General features: G+C 41.1%; 1 protein-coding gene across 2 annotated transcripts in view; it reads left to right on the forward strand.

The window, feature by feature from the left end:
* The first annotated feature begins 1019 nt into the window (after positions 1 to 1019).
* hdac7a (histone deacetylase 7a) overlaps positions 1020 to 17633 on the forward strand; it is a 69527-nt gene continuing 52913 nt past the window's right edge. The window contains exons 1-2 of one of the 2 annotated variants that reach the window (XM_042409352.1): positions 1020 to 1053; positions 4394 to 4490. Coding sequence is in view for 1 of the 2 variants with exons in the window: in XM_042409350.1 (XP_042265284.1) it covers positions 11341 to 11359 (19 nt within the window). In the remaining variant the exon portion in view is untranslated. Of the gene's footprint in view, positions 1054 to 4393; positions 4491 to 11039; positions 11360 to 17633 lie in introns of those variants that run through there. The other variant, XM_042409350.1, reaches the window with a different exon arrangement.

Raw genomic sequence — 17633 nt, forward strand, 5'->3', positions numbered from 1 at the left:
CATACAAACGCACACACACACACACCTCCCACCCACTGCCTTTTAACCACGAGCCCACCACTGAAACAAACCAACATATAGACGCTTACTATAGACCTGTGGGATGTATAGAGTGTGTGGTGCTGCCGCTGACTGCGCTCGTTATCTGCAACATCCTTAAAAATGTTCAAAAAAGCACTTGAATGCACAGACACTTTTTTTTCTCTCTTTCCATCACTTGACACAGTTGTCTCACACCCACAACTCTTCACTTTGTCTTCTCACACACAGATAAATACACTCTGTCTGTCCCTGCACACCCCCACCCCCCCCACCTCACACCCCTACCACACACACACACACACAAACACACACACACTCCATCTTCCCTTTCCCTCCCTTGTCTCTGTAATCCCTGCAGCTGTTGCTCTTACTCATACTGCCGCCTCCTCCACTATGTGTGTGTGTGTGTGTGTTAGAGACAGAAAAAGCCAGATTCTGAATGAAGGAGCAGGGACAGAAAGAGCGAGGGCGAGACATGAATGAGAGGATGGGATATGGAGAGGTGGAAGAAAAATCCCCTTCCAGTTTCCCCCTGAGAGAGCCTCCGTCTTCCCTTTCTCCTAGACCCATTGTGTTCCCTCTTCACCTCCTTCCTCCCTCCATCCATCTCCACATCCTCAGCAAATACAGGCTCTGCATTCGGATATCACAAATCTATCAGCCACATCTGGCTCCATCATGAACGTCAAGCAGAGAGATGGCTGTGTGCAAATAATAGCTTTATAACAAGCATGTTATATCTCTGAAAAGACGGCTGTGGTTTGGATAGAGTTCATTTCAGCCGTGTTTTAAGGGAACAGTCTGTTAAAGTAGATTTGTTTCCAAATTAAGGTTACAGTGACACAGGAAATATCTTGTTTTAAGCACTGCTCTCCTTTTTTGTCTCTTTTCTCTGATCCATTTGTTTTTTGGCTCAGGAACAGAACAGAAATTAACCCGTTTTATTGAACTGGCAACGTCTGCTGTTCCAGCCAATAGTCCAGGAGCTGAGGACCTCAAGTATGGATTTCAGTAAGCACATTGTTCTCTTTAAAGGAGCACTCCACTAATTTTACATACACAACTCAGTCTGTGAAAACAGTTGTGAAAACAAACTGGTGGCATGAAGTTTGAAAGATTGTGTACATTTGCCAGACAGGGAGTATCTTATGAAACACGTGTTTGAGTTGCATTATGGGAGGTGTAGGAGCCACTCATTTTGGAGCTTGACCCATTTTAGGGACCAAGATCCCATCGATACCTGGTATTAACATGCAATGTGTATCTCATCTGGATAACAAAAATGCACGTTAAGGCAAGGTGCATGCAGCACACAGTGCTATCAGAATCCTAACAGGCCACGTTTAGAGGTAAAAAAAAATTGAGCCAGTACAGCAGCATCTCTGTTGGAGGCTCTTGAGGAACCGCTATCGCACTCATCCACAAGTCTCCTCTTGTTGTCATTCCCTTCTTGCAGGATGAGTAACATTAACCGAGTTAGCAAGGCTAGCTAAAAGCAGCCAAGGATTCCTTAAGCTGTCAGGTGACCTTCACCTCACATACCTCGTAGCAGTCCCTCATGAGTATACTGTAACTTTCCCCTTGACCTGAGATGCACCATGTTTACTAACAAGTCAGATCCAATCACAATGTGACCAGAATCGAGATAAAGAAGTCTTATTTACAGCAACTGTAAAGGCAAAAGCCTGTGATCAGATGTCAGTCATTTACCCACATACAAACTGTATGTTAATACCAGTGCAAATGGTGTCTAAAAGTCAGGATATCTCAGGCTCTACGGCATCATTTTTGACCCTTTTGTAAAGATCTCTTGCAAGTCTCTCAACTTTATAGAGGTGCAACGCTAAATCACTGGAGTGCCCCTTTAAATTCTCTTCAGCATCAAGACCTCAAATCCACATTCAATTCCAGTCTTTATTTTGCCAACAAGTTCAAGTCTCTGTGCTTGATCTCCACAGTATCTCAGAAAATACTTTAAAAAACTACCACTTAGTTCAGATTCCAGCTGGTAAGAATTACCCAAAACTACTATTCACTCCCGTTTTCTAATGGTAAAGAGTTCTAGAAAATGGCTACCAGTGGTGCATAATTTCTGCCTCTCGTTAAATCCCCCACAGGTGCCGTCACTGTAGCCACAGAGCTGCTATATAATCCTATTTCACTTTAATGGACCGAATCAAATGTACAAGATGTCTAAATTCACACATGCGATCGCACAGGGGAACCTAAAATACACACACACTCGAACCTTCAGTTCTCATCGGGGTTATTTTAGCCTGGTTTATAAATACTTAGCGACCAGGCAGATGTTCTAGAAAAGTAATTGGTGACATCACGTTGACACGGTAAAAATATGAGCTTCCTGTTTTTATAAATAGTGAATAAGATAATCAGTTCTAGTTCATTTTGTTCTTTTCTGTGAAGAGGGTTTTTTTTTTTGAATGTTCATTCAGTAATTTCTGACACTGCTTTGTGACTCTGCAGCTGTTATAAACAGTTCTAATGTGCTGGATACACTGAAATACTTGTATACATCACTGGAAGCATCATGTACACACCGATGTTTGGATGAATCCAGGGTTTATTTATATTCAGTCAGGCCAACAAGCAGTCATAACAGCAAGCTGTTAAACACACTGAAATATGACTGTTTATGCAGGCTGTGAACTGCTAATGATGTGCTGTTGTTAGGTGCTGCTTCATATTTGGTTTTATTGGGGGGGGTCATCACATCATCACACTGTTATACAATTGCTGATCAAAATCGTAAGTCATGATGTTGCTCTGTTTTAAAGTATATCATATTATCCTTGTTGTATTCCACATTTAAGTCTAGATTTGTGAATATCAACAATGTTTCTAAAACAAAAAGATAGACAGCTCAAGAAGTAAATCCTGGATATAACTCATTAGAAGTGTGTATACAGTAGGGGTGTATAGCAGCTTTGTTGCCACAGAGACAGTAACCATGGGTGATACAGAAATATGGACACATCCTCTGTTTCATAACTCACACTGTCAGTCAAATATTTACTGTCAGAGCAGCAGCACTGCATTGCTCTCTTGATGACCTCATATGTGCTATAGGTTCGGAGCTAAATGCGTATGTGTGTGTGTGTGTGTGCCCTTTGTGGTCTGCTAGAAAAAGACATGACCCGTGTAGGAAGGCTGCTGCCTGAGAGGCCAGAACCACACCACTTAACCTCTGCATTATTCACACGCATACACACACACACACACACATACACTCCTCACCACATCCATTCGCTGTAAAATTCCCCCAACATATGGATGCTATAAATTCAAACAGACTATGCTATAAATTCCTGCGCAACACATCTCAGTTTTTTAGTAGAATTGTTCTGACTCCTCTGGGTTTGACGCTGGTTTTTATAAGAAGTGAAAACCATAATTCTTTCCAAAAAGACAGCTGGCATGTTAAATTGGCCATGATATTAGTGAGCCGTACACTCTGACACCAGGGTTTCAAACAGCTCTGTTAAAGTTTTTGATAAGAAGTGAGAAGCTTGAGCTGATGTTTTGTGCTGGCACTGTAGAGCATTAAAAGGATGTAAATCGGATGAAAAAGGTTCAAAATTCAAAACAATTCACCTGGCCAAAGTTTCTGAGGCAGGACTTATTCACAGACTTATTTTAAGGCCCTGCTACCCAAATTATGCGGTCTTTCAGCAACTGCTAATAAAAAAAGATGACAAAACAATGTGTGGTGCTGCGTGTTGGGTAGGAAGTGAGTGAGTGAGTGGTGGGAAGCCAGGGAGTATTGCATGTCATCTAACACAAACATTCTTTAAGTAGGTCAAGTAGAGAAGTGATTCCCAGCCTTTTCCATAAACCTACTGATGTAATGCTGACCTACAAAACAGCAGCAGCTGCTGGGATCAGGGGTCTGGACCCCATCTTATCCCCTTCCTCCTCCTGCTCCTCCTCCTCTTTGTCCTCCTGCTCCTTTCCTTTCCTTTCCTTTCCTTCTGGTGGTTTCACTTTTATGCAGCTTAAACCCATCAACATCATTACATCAATCTTTGTCATTATTGCTGTCAGCATAGTATTACCTTAATCCTAACCTTAACGGAATGGTTTCAGTAGCTTAACCTTAACCCTAACCATAACCGCAGCTGTTTACTTGTCTAAACATCAAGTTTACATCCATAGTTCCCTTGCAAACAAACATGGATTTGACTTCAGGATTTAAGTCATGCAGAGCGTCTTGTTAGATTCGTCTGACTGTGTTGAGTGAAGTTATTACAGTAGCAGTAACAGTGTTTGGAAAATCCTGAGTTTTACGTTTATATAAGTGGCCCACAATGCTTACATCTGGGTTTCCTTGCAGTGGCTTGGAGAGGAAGGTCTGATCCCCTCATTTGATCAATAGCCTGAATTGCAGATAACAGGGTGACAATAGCAGTGGCGGCAGCACCAGGCAACAGGTAAGGAACTCTAACACTCTTAAAGCTGCATTAACTGATTTACTCTGACTTTTGGGCAGCAGAAAAAGGTGAAAAAACAACATATTATCTATCACCTCATAAAGTTTTTACTGCAAATTAATGCCCATCTATACATCCAGCAGACACAAAGGAACATTAGCAAACAGCTGCCTGCTGCAGCTGCAATAAAGCTTTCAGGCTGGAACACCATCTAATTATAAAGGAAGGAGCCTCTGTCTGTCTGTCTGTCTGTCTGTCTGCTCTTTGTTTTTCTCCACAACCATTCATCCAATCTACTTTAAGCTTGGCTGGTGTATTGCTGTGCACTCAAGGCAATGTAGTGTTGAGTGCAAGCTCATTATAACCATTAAATTATTGAAGATTATTAAATTAAACAGTGTTTAACCGGCACAGCTTTTCTAGCCTTTACAGCTCTGGTTTAGCAGCCCAGGAAACTCACAGAGCAATTGCATGCGTTGTAAATCATCTCACTTGATCAGTCAGTCAGTGAGTGAAAATGGAAGAAGAACATTTATTTACTATTAGAGTACGTATTATTTATAACATCTGGCCCAAGCAATTGGCCCGTTCCAAACATGCACGTTTTGAATGTAGCACTGCACTAGTTGATCTAAAAGAGACTAAACATCTCCATAATGCTAAGGAGAACTGCAGAGTCAGGGGATAACTCTTGGTTTAAGTCACTGTGTGTTCATCACATGGTCATTTAATCTATTGTAGATATAAAAATATTGTTAAGTACAGCTTTAATGTTGCCTCTCAGGCAGTGCTTATTTCTCCAGCATACACCATCAATCAAATGGTCCTTAGGTTTATTCATAGATGGTGAAGTTAGGTTTAGGGCCATAGCTGGGTTTGGTGTGCCAATCCTAGCCAGTAAAGTGGAATTTGTACCTGAGAGACTCAATTCAGGGCTAAAAGTCTGACAATTTTGGGTTTAACTGGATTGTTGGATTTGGGCTAAACATGATCCAGTTTCCAGTTAGCAAACTAACCAGCACATCTAACTTTATTATTATACATCATCTTGTTGTATTAACGTTTTCTTAATCAGATTGAGATCAGCTGAGAGGAACGTAAACACACCTGGATGCCTCTGGCTGACACACACATCCTCACACAAGTGTTTTAACATCATGTGATCAGTGTTTTGCTCAACCTTGTCTCCTAGAAATGAAGTTTATTTAATACTTATTTGTTTCTCCAGCTATGTTTTGAGGGGAAAATGTATCTCCGCTTGAATTATGTTCAGTGACAACATTTTTCCAGTGAAGGAAGTGCTACATTTTTATATCACGCACAAGATGGTGGGTGTACAAAGCGCAGGACTTTGACATTGGAGATTCACCGTCTTGAGAGTCTTGCGTGTGGTTATAGGTTTATGGAACAAAATACTCTGGTTAAGATCAGGGAAAGATTTCAGTTTCAAGTTCAAGTCACTACTGGTATTTCCCTCATATTAACCAAGCGCTTTGAGCGCCCAAAGATAACCATAAAAAGTTAAGTCATGCTTTAGATGGAGATATTGTAGGAAAACAAATTAAATACATCGTCAGTTAATATTTAGCAGATACATTTGGAATCAACATTTTGCAACTCGACACATGGGTTAATTAACAATATTTCCTCTATGTGTTGATGAAAAATGTAATCCGGTTGACATCATGTTGCTAAAACAACAGATTTGCTGTAGCATAGTAGCAGTAAATAAAAGTCATTTCTAGAAGACAGGACGGGTTTTGTTATATAGTTTATTGTTTTCTGAGCAGCATGACTAGCAGGGTACAAATGAAAGGACAGCTGTATAGGTGTCAGACTTTTTTTAAGAAAGAGAATTTTAAACTTGAGGCTTCACATGCTTTAATTTAATACAATTAGAAATTTCCGTCAAAAATAAATCCCTGACCTCAGCTGACTTTGTCCTCTAGTCCAAATTTCACTAAAGCTCCAAATTAAATTTTTATTTAATGTGTGCAAGTTTTCTTCAGCAGTTGCAACTCCACATGACTGACTGAAGGCCACATGATTGTGATGGCAGCTTTTTCATAGATATCTTTACCTGCTGAGTATGAACATACATTTCTCATCTGATTTGATTTTTTTGAAAACCCATTGTTCACTTGTAACCTAACCAGCAGCTAATATTTGAATGAAATGATTAATTTGGCTCACTTGCAAGTTATCAGACACTGTAGTTACTCTGAAAAATGTGTTGACATGTGGTGAATTAATCTAAATGTTGATAAATCATCTTTATGAATAAGGGCAAAAATAATCTAAAAGGCTGTATGTTTACTGCATGAAGGTCAGTGTGGTGTGTGTGGCTTTCTGCAACTGACAATCCAGTCCATTGTACGTGAATTGTTCTGAATGTTCAGGCCTCGGTCTTGTGTTTCTTCTCAAGACAGCAGGACTGATTAGTGAGGCTTAGCAGACAAGGCTGGTAACCAAAACAGAGGAGGGGAGGTGGAAACACACAACACAACCCAGCACACTCACATACTAATCACTGTGTACAAGCATCACACCCACATCTGGAGACATCTTTCCGTGTGTGTGTGAGTGAGAGACGGTGAAGTGTGAAGGGTTTAGTCAGAGAGAATGACAAAAAAGGTGTGTGTGTGTGTGTGTGTGTGAGTGTGTGTGTGTGTGTGTGTGTTTTAGACAAAGACTTATGTGTCTGTGTGCTATGATGTTTGCTGAGGTTGCACAGTAGTCAGATGGGTTGCTGGTTTGATTCCTCAGTGGATGAAGGCACCTAACTTCTCTCAACAAGAGATCTGTTGAGCAATATTAGCTAAAAGAGGAAATTTGCATTGTGTGCGTGTGTGTGTGCGTCAGTGTATGTGTGTGTGTGTGTGGGTGTGTGTGCTCTGGTTGTAGATATGTAGCTACCCACCCCTCCAGAGGGACCTCGCCCTTATATTCAGTCATTTTAATGACAAACACATTCCCTGCTTTTGGACACACACACTCTGTTTTAACACACACACACTCATATTCACACTCTTACACATGCTCACACACTCCTTATGTTTGCCATGCATTTGACAGTGACGCACAACATTGTTGTATTTGGCCAAAATGAGACTCAGATGTGTTGAATGAGTCTGATAAACAACCTGCAGCAAGCCAGACGCTTCATCAGGCAGCTTTACACTGCAGATCTGACCCCTTGCTTCAAATTGAAGCATGGATTTTTATTACAATATTTCATCCCCAGAATCCATTTAAGAATTTCGTGTCTTACTGTGGGACCTGGGATTACATATTGTTAGTTTGTGTTCTAATGGGACCTGCCAGAAGCAGGCCTGCAACCTATTTTGGGTCCCTACCCATAGTTTAAGAAACCTGGGAGGGGAACAAAAGCAGCTAAAGAGCATTTGAATCTGTCCTGACAAAGTCTGACCAACAACAGATTCTCATCATATAAAACTGATGTAGCTCTGCATTCTGCATCTCCACCCTGATTTTAGTGAATTTGACTCATCACATGTAATTTTCTTTGGACGCTGTAAGAAAAAACCTCCACAGAAAGACCTCCAGACCTCTAAAGGGGAAAAAAAGGTTCAGCTTTAATTAGTGTTTGTGCTTTTACAACTGGACTGTAAAAACTATAAATTAACTGTGTTGATGTAATGAAAAATACTGTTGGTTGGCCTTCATTCCCAGCTTATATGGCTCATTCTGTTCTCGCCATATTTTCCTTGTCACAAGAGAGCTTGCATACAATAAGTCCCACAGTTAGCTAGACACAAAGTGAGATGTCATAACACTAAACCAAAACATGCTAAGTCTTTTCTGTTTAAGCAAAAAAGACACAACACTGTACTGCTTTGCAGTTAAACCTGCACTATATCACAGTGCTGTTATAGTAATATTTATAGACATTAAACTCTATTGGCAACAACAATGAATTTCTGGCACATCTACTCTACTTGAGCAAAAATGGACTGGATTGTAGCGTTACATTACGTGCAAGACGTTTACAGTTGAATAGTTTTTCAAACCACACGTCAAAGCATCAACCTGCACTGACTTTCATCACAATCTTAAAAATAAATTACATTTTGTTTTAGGTCGGTCACATCATCTTCACTTTATTTCACTTTCGTTTAACAACCACACGACCAGTATGTGGAATTTGTTTTTGGTACAGCATAGAAAAAACACGCAGTATACAGTGTCAGCAGCACAAAATAGAGGTAAACATATTACACAATAAATAATAACAACGCTGAAAAAAGGGTTTTCTTCTAATATTTAAATGAAAGTTAACAACAGTTGGAGCTTTGACTTGCAGTTTGTGATGCATCAGTCACATAATAGACTCAAACAATTAAAGGTACCCTGTAAATGTTTTTTTTTAACCAGCTTTGTTTACATCCATGTTGTAGTCTTCTTCTTCCCTGCCCCTCTTGGTATGTTGCTGTCTGTCACCAAAACCTTGAAGGTGGGAGATAGTGGATGGTTGCATTACCTGGATAGGGTATACTGCTGTTTGCATCCCATCTCCCACCAACTATTAGATTCATTACTGTGAAATTCGTCACAGACATTCATGGTCTCCAGAGAATTAATCCTGTTGACGTTGGTGAACCCCTGAATTTTCCTCTAACGCCACCATGAGGTTGACATTTGTGGTTCAGAGTGAAATATCTACAACTACTCCCTTGAGGTTTTCTGTAGCACCATCATCAGTTCAAAAGATTTTAATTTGTCCAATACTCTGGTTTATGATCAAATACCTGGAAAACTATTCCCCTGACATCCCCATCAGCCTCAGCTGGACTTTGTGTTTAGGACTAACTAGCAAATGTTAGCATGCTAACAAGTTAAACTTACGATGATGAAAAATTACTAGCTAAACACCAACATGGTGTCACTGTGAACATGTTCATATGCTGACAGCATTTAGCTCAAAGCACCACTGTACCACAGTCTAGCAGACTGTTGCATGGCTGTAAACTCTGTCTTGTTGAACCCAAACCACATCTTTCCCTAACCTTAACAAAGTGATTTTTGTGCATAAACCTGACCAAAACTGAACCATAGCAGCATCAGATCAGAAAACAGTCATGTGAAGAATTTTTGTAATGGTTTGGAAAGGAATTGATAAATGTCCTGTAAATTGGCTTGATAGAACAGAAAAGCTCTGTATCATTTTCCATCACACTGGGTGATTGGGCATGCATGCTTCCCCTCTTCAAGTTGACAATATCCTTCTCTACATCCTGCTTCATCTGTTTGTCTTTTTCTGCTCCATAGCGCCACAAGTGGTCAAAACTTTAATATGGTTAATATGGCATCTTTGATGTTATGTGTGTAAATTAACCCTAATAAACAACAACAGGAACATCTTGTACATCAGCCGTCATAGCTGAAATATCTTGCTATACCGGATAATTACTCATAGTACCATTGAGCTTCCGGCGCCCCAGTAGACGAAGTTTTACCGCCAACACAGATTGACCGTTTAAAAGCCAGAAATCTCAAGAACTGGACAAACAGCTATGGTATTGATCAATAACCTTATCAATCCCCCACAGATTATTACAGTCAAGTTTTGAGCAAGCAGCTTGTTCCTTTCAACAACTGCTTAATCAGTTCCTCCTCATGCACTCACTCACACACACACACACACACACACACACACACACACACACACACACACACACACACACACACACATACTAAGGTTGACCTGGAGGGGAGGAAATTGAATTAACAGGGTGTAATGCAGCTCCTTGTGTGTGTAATCAGAGCAGGCTCAGAATACAGGGCCATTGTAAGTCAATGTGGTCAGAGCCTGGGGAGCCAGCGACCGCTGGGGAAAGCTGTCCTTATCACTAGATATGATTACAGCTGGGGGAATGCGTGTGTGTGGGTGGTGGTGAGATTTGTGTGGGAGTCATGGCTGACTGATTGTGCAGGGAATGCGTGTCTACATGCTTGTGATCGTGCACAAGTGAGTATGACACTAATTTCTAAAAGCTCTCAAACTCGTGACTCTAGAGCTAGTGCAGGTTGTAAGTTCTTGCATCTAATGTTGCACCTATGAAAATAACACAGACATTTCTAACATTCATTGCCACCTACCCTTCAGATCTTTCTGGATTTGGGTTATTTTTTATCCTGTGGTAACAAAAAAAGGCCTTTTCTGTTGGTTGTTTCCACTGTCATTGTTTGGCGCAGGCTGCAGGCTGTGTTTTCCACGGTGGATGTCATTGTTTTTCACTGTCTGTTAATTATTTTTGTGCTGGTGTTTTGCCTCCTCCTGATATAGTGTTTCCTGCTATTGTCTTTTCTACCAGGCTGGCTGCCTCTGGACTCCAGCCAGCCGGTCCCTCCTACCTTAAAATACACACACACACACACTACAACACACACATCCATGATCATGAACACACATACACTCCGGTCTCGCTCTGCTCTCCCTTCCTCCCTTTTGGCACTTGAGAGAAAACACAAGAAGTCAGTGATACGGCAAACCAACTGTGTGTGTGTGTGTGTGTGTGTGAATGTGTGTGTGTGAGGGAGGGAGAGAGTCCACCAGTCAGCTCAGAGGGGTTAATCTCTCTCTCTTTCTCTCTCTCTCTCTACCTCGATTTCTCCCTCCCTCACTCTGTTGCCTTTTGTTGCGGCCCCTCACTTTCTCAACACTTGGACAGAAGGAACTGATACTGTGCCTGTATGTGTGTATGTGTGTATGTGTGTGTGCGTTTGTGTGTGTGTAGTTTGGGTGTCCTCCTCACCGCTCTCGATCTCTCTGGACTGAACTGTACGAGAACATGAGTGACGGGACTTTCTGACATACTCCTCATGCTGAATGTTCACACCACTGACTGGTAAGTCTGCGCTCCTGGCTCGGGAAAGTTGTCCAGTTTCATGTTGAGTGTGTTTGGGGTGCAGAGGGATTAGTGTGTGTGTGTGTGTGTGTGAGTGTGAAAATGTCACTTTGTATGTGGGGAATACTGCCTGGAATGCAACAGGTCATTTGTTTTGTTTTTTCACTTGAGCTTTGTTTGAGCTCATATGACATGTTTTCAAGATGTGGAGACATTGTAAAGATGTGAAACACTTCTCTGTCCCTTGCTGTCTTCCTCCTGTCTTACTCTCCCTATTCCACTTCTTCTCCTTACCCCTCTCTCTGCCTGGCCCAAGTTACTCAAGTTACCGGTTTCCTCCTGTTGTTATGAGCCCCGTGGTTTCTCTGCAGCGCTCTGAGGGCGCTCCCACGCTCTCCCAAAGAGAAATAAAGGAAGGAAAACAGCGATAACCATTTCAGAGCCACAAAAGAAGTGGGAGAAGCATGCTTGGTTTTGCCCCATGTCTCCTCTCGACATCTGTATGCATGCTTTTGTCCCTTTAACACGGAGCAACTTGGAAAAAACATTTCTGCCTTTTGCATGTCTGGTTGGCTACTTTTTTTGTTTTCTGGACAAAAGTTTTCTCTTTTCTTCAGAGGTGGTGGGGTGGCTGAGGTGGTGAGAAAATTGGAAACAGAGCCACCCACAGTGGAAGTGAGTCAGCCCAGCATTTAGTGGTGTGTTGACTTTGGAAATGGCAGGGATTCAGGGGCGGGGGGGGGGGGGGGGGGGGGGGCAGATGAAATTGTCAGAAGAAGGAAAAAAACAGAAAGTGTCAATTTGTTCATATTTGTTGCTGAGTGTCCTCGAATCTCAGCAAAGTGTTTTTATGTAGCTGGTTAGTGAGTTGTGTAGACCAGGAGAGAAGAGGAGAGGAGAGGAGAGGAGCGGTAGAAGCCAGAGGCTGTTTATAAAGGGAGGGAGTGGCTTGTGTCCATCTGGGACAATCCCAAGTGCTGAAAGCTTCCCCACCCTGATCCCAAACATCTCTTTCCCCCCTCTCTCCCTCTGTCTTTCTCGTTGTCTCTCTCTGGTTAACATCTGATTGCAACCTGCAAAATGCATCCAATATGTTGCTGTCACTGCAACACATTCTGCATGTTTCATTTTCTTTATGTCTTTTGTTTCTTTTTTTTTTTCTCGTTTCCTGACAATCTGTGTCACTTTCTGGCTCTTTTCCTCTTCTCTCCTTGCCTGCAGCTGATCTGTATTTGCCAGCATGCTACATGCAGTTGCTCCTAACAACATGAAAAACACTGTGCAGGAATATGGGGCCACTTGTAACCGTGTTTTACAGACAACCTGGCACTTCTTTATTTCCTCTTTTCATCCATGTTTGTCTCTCATAACCCTACTGACGTGCCGATGATGTCACTAAATGGGAGAAAGGTGATTTCCAGGTGATTTGTCTCTTGGTTTGCATGGACTGCTACACAAAGCATTCTTTAATATTTTACAAGCTTCGATGCAGGCTACTCTATACATATCAGAACTATGTTTCCTTGCTGTTCAATGGTTAATATTAACTAGCAAACCCAGTGGCCAAATGCTACTGTATTCTCCCAGAGAGATGATGACAGCTGATTAACAAAGCAGCCAGAGCTCACATTTAAATAAACTAATCTTTAACTAGATCTTTACATCACCATAAATGTACTGCAGGCCTGCACGGAGACATTTTACACATGTTCTCCTCCTCATCATCCTACTGGTTTCTCTGTATTTTTCAGCCAGAAACCAAATAACTCATTGGACACACATCCTTATCTGCCTCCTCAGTACTTTTTCCTTTGTCTAGCCTGCTTGACCACCCTCCTTCTCCTCTTCCTCCTCCTCTTCCTCTTCCCTCCCTCTCTCTGTGCTGCCTGTGTATCCAGCGATAAGGGGACAGCGACGGTAGCACTTCCTCTCGCCACAGGAAGCAGGAAGTGTTGATTTCCACTGCAGCCTCTCTGGGCAAACTCTGCTCTCAATCCACTGGGATCCTCATCACTCACACACATGCACGTACACCCAGACGGGATACAGACATTGAAATGCATGTGTTCTGTGTGTGTGTCACCTGTCCGCATACAATGACCCCACTATATCTTTACTTTGCCGCTGCATGATGGTTTTCATGGGAAACCACCTGGGAACCAGCAAACTCTGTGTCTCTTTGACCTCGGGGTTAGCTCGCAGGTCAGAGGATGATTGGCTAATTATTCCCCTAATCACAGCAAATGTTTGGCTATCACCCTCTTTGGCCACGCAGGCCTGGGGTGGCGCTGTTGAGCTTAAAAAAACACAAACAACCATTCATCAGCTAATGGATTCCAGTTATACTGCAGGGTGGGAGGGCTGGGTGTGAGCGAGAGAGAGAGAGAGAGAGAGAGAGAGAGAGAGAAAGAGAGCGAGGGGGCAGAGAGGCTGACATGAAGAGAAAGTGGGGGAAGATGAAGACAAGGGCGTCTGAGGGCAAGAAAAGAAACCTGATGAATTTTTTCCAAAGAGAGAGACTTCTGTTCGTTGTCAAGTTAAGACTTTTATAATTGTCATGGTGGTTTCCATGATTGTGGTTTTCAAGTTCATACTGCCAAAGGAGTGACATAATCATTACTTCTTTTTGGAATTTGTTTGTAACAATGTCTACAGTATCCAGAAACAAGGCTATAACAAAGTTGAACACACGAGTAGTATTGAGAAAATTACATTCGATTCAGGAAAATGTTGGCGACAAATAATTTCAGGCTCACTGACAGATTTTTTCACTTCTTCCAATATAGTATCAGGAGGATATTCTTTTGCAACACATTACGCTCATGTCAGGAAAACAAGTGGAATTTTGGTGGATGTGTCTAAAAAGCGGGAACTTCATCATTTTCATCATCATTTTTCTAAACACTTCTTTTCCATTTCTTTCTTTTTTTTTTTTTTTTTGAGGCTTGTGACATCTACACATGTCTGAAAATGAAAGAGGAAACAAATAGAATAAATTTGAAAAAAAAACGTGAAAATAGTGGTTGCAATCCTGTGTCACTGACCAAGTGTGCAATACATTTGTCGTTTGTGGCATAGATACTTATCTATATCAGAGTGTGATGTGATCTCGCTTCTCAAATGGTAATTTGTGCTTGTGATATAGATGGATCCTAAAGATTATGTAGCCAGATGTAATAAAGTCATTTAGGCCAGCACTGAGAATTAAAGTTACTATATAAAGGTGGGGGCGCAGAACATATATACGATATAGTATTATCATAATATATATGCATAAGACACTTGCGAACATTTGTTTTTTTGATGCTGGGAGGTCAGATGACAGCTAATCAAGCTCACGAGGGACAGGTGTTGGCATGGCAACGTGAGCAACAAACGGGTAAGAGGTCGGGACTGAAAATATACATATTTTTACTTAAAGGAATGAAAACCTGTGTACACAGGATGAGAGAATTATTATTATCGTCAACACACATCAGTTTGTTTTAAGTCTTTTAAAATCTAATCATATACCAATATTCTACCATACACAGTCCACCTTATTTCAAGACTGTCCTGAATTATTTCAGAGGATTATTGTTTATTTTTCCAGGGACTTTGTTATATTATTTCAGAGATTTTCATTTGTTTTCATTAAAGCTGGATTTTAACACTAATCCTTTAATTCAATATACACCATATAGGTCTCTCCTTGTGTGCAATTTATCTAATTGTGGTCTTTAAGTTTCAATGTCCCAGATGAGTGAATCATTCAGTAAGCAAATTGTGAATACTGTGACTTTATTAGCTATTGCTAAAGGTCCTTATAAAGAGAGGAAATAAAGAGAAGAAGAAAATAATATAAAGGATATGAGGAGGGAGGAAGCTGGAAGTATACTGAGTGGGAACAGACAAAATAAGTTATAACAAAGAGGCCAACGCAAAATTGAAAGAAAACGAAGAGATTTGGGCGATTGGGAAACGTTAGAGATGTGAGCCTAAACTAGCGGGTCATGGGTCAAGAGGGGTGAGGAGGTCAGAGTGGGCCCAGCAGCTCTACTTAGAACAGGATATCCTGCGAGGAAAACCCATCTGTCTCTCTCTCTCTCTCTCATTCTGTCTCTTAAATTCTCACTGAGGGCACTGCGGAGAGGAGTGGTGTAACCTTTCACTGAAAACACCAGAGAAAACATAAAGTTCCTGACTGAGAAGCTTTGCTTTCATCAATCATTGGTGACAGAGACAGATATGCACGCCTGATGTGTCTTTATCCGTCAGAGTGAGTGTGTAAAGTGTTTTATAGTGTGTGATGATAGCTGTGCGATGTTTCCATCCTGCCCTGTGCTGCTGTTTGTTGCTGTTTTCATGCGTTCGCTGCAATGACTTCACCAGCCAAGATAAATTTCCCTGCTGGGACAATAAAGTTGTTCTTACTGTAATCTTATCTTAGTCAGACAGACAGTGTGTGTAAATTATGAAACATCCCCCTGCTATTTGAATTATACTCAAGCTTAAGGTTAATATCAGCATGATGGACCCTGGAATAACAATGTCATCCAGCTGTGGGTTGGTTTCAAAATGATTGAAAAATGTATCCTTTGTGTGAGATACAATCAGGATAATCCAGATATGACATCAAATACTGTTCACATACTGTTCAGGTTTGAGTGACAGAGTTGCTTAGGGGTATTAAACCTGTTTACTTCACTACTACTATCACTTGGTTGATACTGTAGTTGAGCCTGACCCCTGAAACTCCTTGTGGAGGAGACAAACACAGGCACAGAAAAAAATCTGTTGTACTGGATGTCTATGTGTTGGAGACTAAATAGAGTAGATAGAACTTTGTGTCAAACTGAAGCATTTCCTTTAGTTTTCTCCTTCATTGTGAGGCTCTTCTAAGCAAACCGTGCTTTGATCTGTCATGTGAAACTATAAAAAAAAATGTGCCAAAAACAACATATTCTCCTTATATACATAGTCAATTTATGACATAAAATGAACACAAAAAACATAAGAGACTTCATGATTTGAATTTGCTCATGTGTTGCCACCGTTGGCCCAAACATACAGCATGAGAGTAATTCTGGCTTACTACAACTTGGATTTTATTTTCATAGTTTTGGCCATTGTTCCTATCAGTAATAAGAACTTGACAACTTGTCTGGTGGCCTGAGTTCACGTTTCTTTCCCCATCGGAGTTTGTTGTAGTGATGTTGACGCATTCACAGATCTCAGCAATTACTCTGGTGAGTACAATGTTATTGTAACCAAAAGAAATGATTGCAAAAACTAAGAACATAAGGCCAAAGTTATAATAAATCAGAATGATCCCTTAAGCAGACACACAGAGAAACAAGCTCACTCCCACATGCTTTGTTTATTTTACAAAGACTGCAATTACATTTGTTTGAAAATCTCTAACCTTGCAGGATGATAGGTTACTAAAACTGTCCAGTAAACATGCTGCTTGTGAGTCAATGTGACTTTTGTTTATAAGCAGCTGCTTCACTTGTAATTGGGTATTCTTAAGCTAAACAAACTAAAGACAAATTTGCCACCACGGTTCGCACCGAAGCTAAATATCTGTAGGTGTGTCTGCATTCTAAAATTGTTAAAAAGATGCAGGGGAATTTAGGCTGAACATGTTGCAGATTATTATATTTCCTTTTGAACGAGCTTCTTTTTAACACGAGGGGGAGAAAAGTGCCTTTTAATACCAGCGTTACTTCATTTTTTCACAATTTTTATAATATTCTCAAGACCTCCCTCATCGCTTCAATGTGTCTGTTAGCAAACAGACAAATTTCAACCTACTAATGTTTCCCTTCTGCGAGAAGCTTTATGTTTCCCCTGGTGCAACAATTATGCCAAAATATTCACTACTCTCCCCATACACAATCATATACTCAGTCTCATATTCACACATTCAAGTGCGCTCTTAAGTGGGTGATATTTTCCGTACGGGAACGTTAACTTTTTTTTTTTCTTTTTCCAACCAATGGTTTATAGTGACACAAGTAAGAGACAGATAGAGAGAGAGAGAGAGAGAGAGAGAGAGGGAGAGAGAGAGAAAGAAGAAAGAGCGAGGGATTGAAAGCGAGAGATGGGGATCGAGAGTGAAGAGCTATTTTTGGCCTGTCTGGGTGTTTCCTACATACACACACACACACGCATCTTAGGCTTGTTGTTGTTCAGAATGGTGGGTGTTAAAAGGGTGACTTTTGATGTGATTTGATTTGACTTCGCCTTTTGAGAGCTTGTGTGTGTGTGTGTGTGTGTGTGTGTGTGTGTG

The sequence above is a fragment of the Thunnus maccoyii genome, chromosome 4 (assembly GCF_910596095.1).
Source record: "Thunnus maccoyii chromosome 4, fThuMac1.1, whole genome shotgun sequence".
NCBI classification, from domain to species: domain Eukaryota; kingdom Metazoa; phylum Chordata; class Actinopteri; order Scombriformes; family Scombridae; genus Thunnus; species Thunnus maccoyii.